The sequence below is a fragment of the Triticum aestivum genome, chromosome 5D (assembly GCF_018294505.1).
Source record: "Triticum aestivum cultivar Chinese Spring chromosome 5D, IWGSC CS RefSeq v2.1, whole genome shotgun sequence".
NCBI lineage: Eukaryota > Viridiplantae > Streptophyta > Magnoliopsida > Poales > Poaceae > Triticum > Triticum aestivum.
The window spans coordinates 366,269,048-366,278,230 of NC_057808.1; the positions used below are offsets into that span (position 1 = coordinate 366,269,048).

General features: G+C 49.6%; 1 protein-coding gene across 1 annotated transcript; it reads left to right on the plus strand.

The window, feature by feature from the left end:
* The first annotated feature begins 306 nt into the window (after nt 1-306).
* On the plus strand, nt 307-5,331 carry LOC123124952 (ABC transporter G family member 1). The gene is made up of 8 exons (XM_044545498.1): nt 307-814; nt 978-1,057; nt 1,185-1,649; nt 3,568-3,666; nt 3,757-3,885; nt 3,984-4,178; nt 4,265-4,351; nt 4,433-5,331. The coding sequence occupies exons 1-8, from the start codon at nt 334-336 to the stop codon at nt 5,108-5,110; spliced, it is 2,214 nt and encodes a 737-aa protein (XP_044401433.1). The 5' UTR covers nt 307-333; the 3' UTR covers nt 5,111-5,331.
* The last annotated feature ends 3,852 nt before the right edge of the window (nt 5,332-9,183 follow it).

Consider the following 9,183-nt stretch of genomic DNA (forward strand, 5'->3'; position numbering starts at 1 on the left):
TGTCATAGAAAAAGGAAGTTGAAGCCCACACGCACGTACGTATACATGCAGAAGGAACTAGGCACCCCCGTTCCCCCTCTTGACCTGCTCCTGCGTTCAAAAAGGCATTCGAGAAAAAGTTAATCTAAACCAAGTTGTGATTTGAATTAGGATTAATATAAATCCTGCACTCAACCACCTCATCTTCCCTCTATTTAAGCAGTCTCGGGCTCTCAGCCCATACCACCATTCTGCATAGTCATCACGAGCAAAAGAAGAAATCCATACCACCACCCAGCTGATTGCTAGCTTCCCCGCACGTCTCCGACGATCGAGCCGGCTAAGCATCCCTATATGGCGTCCGAGCAGCTGCTGCCCGCCGTGCCGAGGTGGAGGCCGAGCCCGCCGCGGGAGCAGAGCCGTCCCGGCCACGCCGCAGACGGCGAGGGCCCGTCCGACACGGCCTCCGACGTCCTCGGCGGCTCCCTGCGCAGCACCGACGGCTTCCCTTTCGGCAGCGGGAGCTCGTTCCCGCCGCCGCCGTTCGCTCCGATGCCGGTGACCCTGCCGCGGTCGCGGACCTCCTCGTCGCTCGAGATCAGCGTGGAGAACGGCGCCGGCGCCGTGCCCGCCGTGGTTCGCGAGACGTCGTTGCGCCGGGTTGACCAGGGCGTCGTGCTCTCCTGGGAGGACCTGTGGGTGTCGGCGGCCGGCGGCAAGGCCGGCCGCGTCCCCATCCTGCGCGGCCTCAACGGTTATGCGCGCCCCGGCGAGGTCCTCGCCATCATGGGGCCCTCCGGCTGCGGCAAATCCACCCTTCTGGACGCTCTAGCAGGTTGGTACAGCCGTATACATGCTCGTGAATAATACAACTCCTATACGATAATCGTATGCGGGCTGGCCTTCGCTAGTCAGACAGCCAGCCAGAATATTATAATTTTTGTGGTGAGAAGATTAAAGAATTAATTCCGACGAGCTTCCGTGGTACAAAATTACAGGAAGGCTAGGCTCTGGTGTCAGCCAGAAGGGAGACATCTTGATCAATGGCCGGAGGCAGAAGTTATCGTACGGAACTTCGGTAAGCCTAGTGCATGCATGGATGGGCTATTTCAATTCGGAGAATCTCATTTTCATTCGGGTTGATCGTGAACGAACGTACTCTATCAATTATTTTAGTTAATCAACGCATCCTTTGCGTGTTGCAGGCGTACGTGACGCAGGACGACGTGCTGATGACGACGCTGACGGTGCGGGAGGCGGTACGCTACTCGGCGTCGCTGCAGCTGCCGAGCGGCATGTCGGCGGCGGCGAAGCGGGAGAGGGCGGAGGAGACGCTGCGGGAGATGGGGCTGGAGGGCGCGGCGGACACGCGCATCGGCGGGTGGATGCACAAGGGGATCAGCGGCGGCCAGCGGCGCCGGGTCAGCATCTGCATGGAGATCCTCACCCGGCCGGCGCTGCTGTTCCTCGACGAGCCCACCAGCGGCCTCGACAGCGCCGCCTCCTTCCACGTCGTCAGCCGGATCGCCAGGCTCGCGCGCCGGGAGGGCATGACCGTCGTCGCCGCCGTGCACCAGCCCAGCACCGAGGTCTACGGCCTCTTCCACGGGCTCTGCCTCCTCGCCTACGGCAAGACAGTCTTCTTCGGTCCCGCCGCCGAGACCAACCAGGTACGTCTGTACATACTGTTGTATGCGTGCGTACGTACGAATACGTGCACAGTGCTGTTGATTGTTGCATGATGCTGTTGCTATCGTATGTACGTGTTTGGACTTTGGACATGATCGCAACCCTAGTAACTAGTAAGCGTATTCACAGTTTCACACTGGTGGTAATAAAAATAATTTGATGTTTAGGCTTGGATCTTTGGTGAGATCATATGATCAATTTATAAAACATATATACTGATTTTTTAGCACATACCAATATGGGGGTATATCTGCAAGTCCAAAACATTTCAGCCAAAATTTTCATCTAAATCTAGAGAAGTAATAATAATAAAAAGCTTCTTCTGTAAGTAATAGTAATAATAAAAAGCTTCGTCAGCTTTGGTTGGGTACTTGGGTACACGATTCATTGCTCTTCTTTTTTTCTTTTTTGGTTCTCTAAGTGTGGGTCGAATGTGAAGCGGCAATTTATTGTGGTTCGTTTGTTACAGTTTTTTTTAATAGATTTTTCATCTAAATAAAAGTTTTCTGAGATTTTTCATCTAAAAAATATTTTTTGAGATCTTTTAACCATGTATTGTATTATTGGAAAAACATTGATCCCACAAATCATATCTAAGGAGAGATCCTACCGAAGTTGCCGCCGCACGCTCGGGTTGGCGAAATCACATATTTTTTTCCCATGGAGAAGCAAACTTGCATCCTATTTATTTATAAGTGTCGACCGTCCTTTTTAAGTCCGTAATATATTGAATTCTAATTTCCCCCTAAGAGCAACTAGGTTTCAACAAAATTTAAACGGATTCTTCCCGCAAATAAAAATTACTTGGTGTGACCCGACTTCATATATGGATTTATCTTAGCCATAATATATATGGCTCCGTATAGGGGCTAGATACGTGTAGGTAACTATGGGTTAAACCTAGCACTGTGAGAGGGCACATAACAAAAACCTGAGCACCAGACGTACACCATAATGCAAAAAGTAGATAATGAGATGTTAGTCATTTGGTCACAGAAAGCATGCTATTTGCTACTCCATCTAATTCATATTACTTATCGCTGATTTAGTACTTACCGTTCTGGTGTCATTTAACTTAGCTATCCATCCACAATAGAAAGAAGTAGGAGTAGTTTTTTTTTTTGCCACACCGTACGGCGACAGTAATTATGTACTCCCTCCGTATATGGAGGAACTGTGCATATACATTTACAGTGGCACCTCTACGGCGGTGGAACACTGGTAGCGACTAGGAACACTGCTACGCCGACTGAAGACCACTGCACAAGATCGATCGAAACCGCCGGGGCACATATGGACTGCGCCATGCACTGGGAACATTCGTTTTGGCAGGGCAGCATGCATTGATCGATCATGCCGTCTAACTCAACTGCGGCATCGCGTTCATAGCACAGTGGCAAAGACGTGCTTGTATTCTGGACAGTTTTTTCAGTGGTGACAGCTGAGGCTGAAAGCTCGGTTCAGCTGTAGACAACTGTGGAGAGATCATGTACTATTCGTATTTGGTAATCCACCGTGCGAAGCAAGTCTTCTGATACAACAAATTAATTCCCCGGAACAAAAAAAGATACAACAAATTAATCGGTGTATTGATGAACTATTTGGTGAGAGTAATTTTGTGGGGTGAATAAATTGACCACATGGTTTGACAAACACGCGTGTTTTCCTAAATGACGATGTGACGGTCACGGAGGAGAAAAATGTGTTTTGGTCGGTCGGTCCGTAGGTAGATAACTGAAGAAAATGGTATTGCTAATGATTATGTGAAATTTCAGACATGCCATCTATTCCTATCTTCCTCACTTGCTGGACTTAGATTACTACAGTCAAAGTACAGAAGAAACTCTTGAAGCCACTGAAATGTGTTACCTAATTTCTTTGCTTGTTTGTTTGTTGCAGTTCTTTGCTCTGAGCGGGTTTCCTTGCCCGTCACTGATGAACCCGTCCGACCACTTTCTGAGGACCGTAAACAAGGACTTCGACAACGTGACCACATCGGTTCAATCAATAAGGACCTTAATTATCATATCTGAAATATTCCTGGTGAATAGTATTCCTAACCATACACTCCATTAATTGATTCTTCAGGACATCGAGGAAGGCCTCGGCGGGAAGAAGATGACCACTGTCGAGAACATCGACGCGCTGGTGGCTTCCTACAAATCCTCCGCGCACATGGACAAGGTGACGCGGCAGATCGCCGACATACGCGGCACTGTGAGTAGCCCGGACTCCACCTACATTCTGAAACTTTCAATTGGAGTGCTGAATTTTGCTAATTATAAGCGTGTATGCGGTTTGTCGTGTGGTTTCAGGGAGGGGAGGTGGTGAAGATGGAAGGGCAGCAGCCGAGCTTCCTGATGCAGTCCTTCGTTCTAACCAAGAGATCCTTCATCAACATGTACAGGGACCTCGGCTACTACTGGCTCCGCTTCGCTATCTACATCGCCCTCTGCCTCTGCTGCGGCACCATCTTCTATGACATCGGCCATAGCTACGGATCCATACAGGTGTGTAGCAAGAAGTCTCTCGTTGTAGTTACCACCGCCATTGATCACTGTTGCGTTGACCGTGTGATTGACAACTCTGCATGTAGGCTCGTGGCTCCATGCTCATGTTCGTCGGCGCCTTCCTCACCTTCATGGCCATCGGAGGCTTCCCATCTTTCGTCGAGGACATGAAGGTGAAGTTTCGGATCGAGTTCCATCTCTTCTCACGTCTCATGATACATTGATTTGATGTGCTTTTGGTATGCGCAATGCAGATATTTGGAAGGGAGAGGTTGAACGGGCACTACGGGGTGTCGTCGTTCGTAATCGCCAACACAGTGTCGGCGACACCGTACCTGCTCCTTATTTCCCTGGTGCCGGGTGCGATGGCCTACTACCTGGTCGGCCTGCAGAGGAGCTTCGACCACTTTGCCTACTTCGCGCTGGTGCTCTTCATGACCATGATGCTGGTGGAGGGCCTGATGATGATCGTTGCTAGCGCCGTACCGGACTTCCTCATGGGCATCATCACCGGCGCTGGCATCCAGGGCGTCATGATGCTCAACGGCGGCTTCTTCCGTCTGCCCCACGACCTTCCCAAGCCGGTGTGGAGGTACCCCATGTACTACGTCGCCTTCCACAAGTATGCCAACCAGGGGTTCTACAAGAATGAGTTCCTCGGCCTCACCTTCCCAAACAACCAGGCCGGCGGCGCCACCACCATCACGGGCGACGACATCCTCAGGGAGTACTGGCAGGTGGAGATGGGGTACAACAAGTGGGTCGACCTCGCGGTCCTGTTCGGGATGGTCATATTGTACAGGGTGCTCTTCTTGGCCATCATGAAGCTCACCGAGAAGGCCAAGCCCATGGTGAACGGGCTTAGGTTCAGGAGGACCCAGCCGTCGGTGCACATCGCCGACCAGAGTTTCGAAGCAAATGGAGCAAAGTGAGGCGAGAGAGATCAGCACAATTGTTTTGTTAATGGAGGATTGTTGCTTATGGGTACTCTAGTGTTGCAGTGTTGTGCAGTATATGTAAAGTCCGCAAAAGAAAGAAGTGCACAAATCTTGTCAAATTCGCATTGACAAAGGGAACTTTTACAAAATGTAATTAGTTCATAGGCCGCTTGTAAGCGGTTTGTCGATATACACGAGTATTATTATTTTGAAAATAGGGTTCACCCCCTAATTTTCATTTTTCTAAAAAATGATTACACAAGCATCCATCAAATTGCTGTTAAGACATAAGTCTCAGTGTCACATGAGGGGTTAACGTGCACTCTCTAAAAACAAGAGACATCTACTGAGCAAAACCTAAACCTTATTACAGAACCACACGACCATGCATTGAAGCTTTTTGAGAAAAGCTTAATACAAACTACACACATTATCTAAAACCACAACAACATATCTCCAGAGGCATCATCTAGCAATCCTGAGCATGACAGGTGCCGGTCTCTCCTTTTGCTGAAGACATCAGCCACCACCCATAACATTTGTCTGGCCCCTCTGAAGACCCCCTTCCTGGACGGTTTCGGGAGTAGGCCATCAAATGCTACTTGTGAATTGCGGTGGGATTTTTCCCGAAGAGGAAGGGTGAAGCAATATAGTAGCTGATAAGTATTCCTCTTACTGAGAACCAAAGTTATTGAACCAATAGAAGAATCACACCAAGCCTAGTGAATAGCACCTGCACACACAAGAGCAAATACTTGCACCCAACACGGGCAAGAGGGTTGTCAATCCCCTTGAACTCGTTTGCAGGTATTAAATCTAGTAATGGTAGATAGATAAATTGCAATACAAAATAAACGATAATAAATTGCAGCAAGATATTTTTGATTTTTGTAATATGATAAAAGTAGAACCGGGGGCCATAGTTTTCACTAGAGGCTTCTCTCTTGAAACATAGCATACGGTGAGTGAACAAATTACTGTTGGACAATAGATAGGAAAGCGCATAGTTATGATGTTATTCATGGCAATGATCATGTACATAGGCATTACATCCATGAAAAGTAGACCGAAAAAATTCTGCATCTACTATTATTTGATCTCCACCAATCGACCGCTATATAGCATGCATATATGGTATTGAGAGCATCTCACTCGTTCGGCCCCCAGCGCACCCGGCGATTGCGTTTTGGCCCATGCGCCGGCGGCTTTTTCGCCCTAGGGGCGATCTAGTTCCCAGCCGCGCCCTCAGGTTTCGGCCCCAAGATGCACATAAATTCAAACTTGTCTTTTCCCGCTGCCAAAAAAGGCCACAAGTTCGGCGATCAATGGCGATCTGCCACAAAGTTCGGAGATCACCATGCCGCAGTTCGGCGATCAAACATACTCGAAAGTTCGACGTTCAAAAGGAAGGACGCGTAGACAAAGGAATACATCAAACGACAGGCTCCTCCGGCATGGGACTGGCTGGCGTAGGCGTGCTCGGCGTCGGCTGGCTTCTGGGCTCGGGCTGGTCGGCATCGCTGTGGCTTCTGTGATGGGAGTCGTCATGGTATTATCACTCGGGCTCGGCGGCGGTGTTGGGGTCGGCGTGGGCGTAGGCGCGGCCGTCGAGAGCATCTGTTTCAAGATGAGGCCACGCTCCGCCAGGTACCACGGCTTGACCTGCTCGTCCATCGTCGACATGTCCGCTCCCATCAAGAACGCCACGTCAATGTTCCTCTTCTTCGCGGTGACGTTTGTCCGGAGTAGGTCGAGCTTCACATCCTGCTTCGTCATCAACGCCGACCACCGCACGTCGGATTTCTCCTTCCTCTTGGCGGCGTTGTTCTTGGTGTTGGCGATGCACTGCTCGATCGACGATTGTAGCCGCTCGGCAGCCGGTGCGGCGTCCTTCGCCGTCTTGGCTCTTTTGTTGCCGTTAGGGCGCCCATCCCCCGCCCCCCGGGCGGGCGCGTCCGGCTTGTACGTCTCCTTGGCCTTGACGAGGTTGCGCCAGACATCCCTCCACTTCTCGCACTTCTTGATCCAGGAGAACACGTGGAGGAACTTGAACTCTTGGTTGCTGTTGTCCTGGCGGTACATGGTGAACATCTGAACCATCTGCGTAGCTGAAGAACAAGTGTCGGTGACGAAATGTCGAAAAGAAGCAAGAGCCGGCAATTGTACATACCTGACCCTCGACGTTGGCGCCACTTTTCGAGCGAGCCGTGATCTCCTCGACGATCCCATGCCATTTGTTGCAGGCCGTCTGGATGATCGTCCAATGGTTCGACATGGCCTTTGTCGTGGTTTTGTCACGGCAGATGCCCTCGCAAAAGGACTTAGGTGTGGAGCCACCACGACGTAGGTTAGCTTGAAGGGGTTGAGCAGGACGACAAACACAAGGTTTACCCAGGTTCGGCCCCTCACAACGACGTAAAAGCCTACGTCCTGCTTATACCGTATTGACTGTGTATCGATTACAAGGGAGCGGAATCGCTTGACATAGCTATCGATTGGTTGTTACTTGAGTTAACCTGCCACAGGGTCTCGCCTTTATATACACAGGTCGAGGCCCTGGCTTACAAGAGTCCTAGTCGGATCACACAACGTGACTGACTTAGGTTCTAAATCGCCTTGCCTTGCTAGGCAAGTCTCCATCAGGCGGCTCACAATCTCCGGGTTACAGCTCCCGCTCTGGGTCTTGGGCCTTTAACAGGCCCGCCTTGTAAGCCGTCCCCAGTCTTCATATTTCATCTTCTTAAGCCCATCGAAGCCTTCTACATCGAGTCACCAATATTGTAACCCGGCCCCTCCTGGGCGGGTCATACCACGGGGTTACATCCCCAATATTAGGCCCCAGATTGATTTGGACTTGTTCATGTCAATCTTCACTACTTCTGGTTGGCGAGTCTTCCTTGATTCCTTTCCACGCTTAACTTCCAATGAATTCTTATAACCCGCCATGACGTCACACAAAATAAATACGGAACAAACCAATGACATCACAATGGATCTTTTCACATTAACTAGCTATCCGAGAATCGAGGCGCCTCCTTTGTTAAGATAATCCTGACGCCTCCTTGATTTCCGCGCATGCCATTTCACTGTTCCACTTTTTTTCCTTATAAATAGGCATGGGGTACCCTTTATCACCTTTACCCCCATCACCCCCTCTTCTTCTTCCTTCTCGCACCGCTCGTCGCCACTGAAGCTCCACCGCCGCTACCGAACTCTGTCAACCACTCTGTTGAGGCCGCTGCATCACCCTGTTCGGACCAGAGAGCTGTGGTGCCCCTCCGCTCTTCACTCAAATCCTCGGGTAAGGCTCCTTCCTTCGTTCAGATCCACATTAGGATGCCCTAGTTTACAGAGTTCGTCATAGTTCACCCATATCTTGCTTTAGAAAACGTAGCTCAATCCAATATATATATATATATATATATATATATATATAAATTTCAACTACCTTGAATCTATAGACAATTGACCCACCGTTCAATACTCGGGCGGCTGAAATAATGACTTTGTAACCCGCCAGCACCTGGCCGGCTTAACCATGAAATTGCAACCTGCCCAGAAATCCAAAGACTTGTTTAACCCACCAACATGTTGCCGGTTCATACCTTCACAACTTAACCCGCCATACTCTCATAACCTGATAGTCAGTCCACTTTGTAGCTAAGGCGGCTCTGAATTCCTTTAAGTGTCTATAATATGCAACCTTTTAACTATAACTAGTTTCTCATTTACTAAATCGTCACACAATCATTTAGACGGCTTACCATATCCTTATTTTTGGTCAGAGCTCATTGCTTTCAGCTCATTATGACTAAAACACCCACCACTTGTGACTGGATCGCCTCGAGAATCATAGAGGACGCCCTCACTAACTATGTGACCATGGGAGTTTTATCTGCCAAAGAGGTCATCCACTGGCGGGTTCCAGGCCCTGAATGCCCTCCTCAACCCCAAGAGGTTGAAGCTGTAGTTTTCATAGACCACCTACTCCGTGGCTTCTCACCACCTGGCTCAAAATTCTTCCGGCACTTTCTGCATTTCTACAATCTTCACCCACAAGATATCGA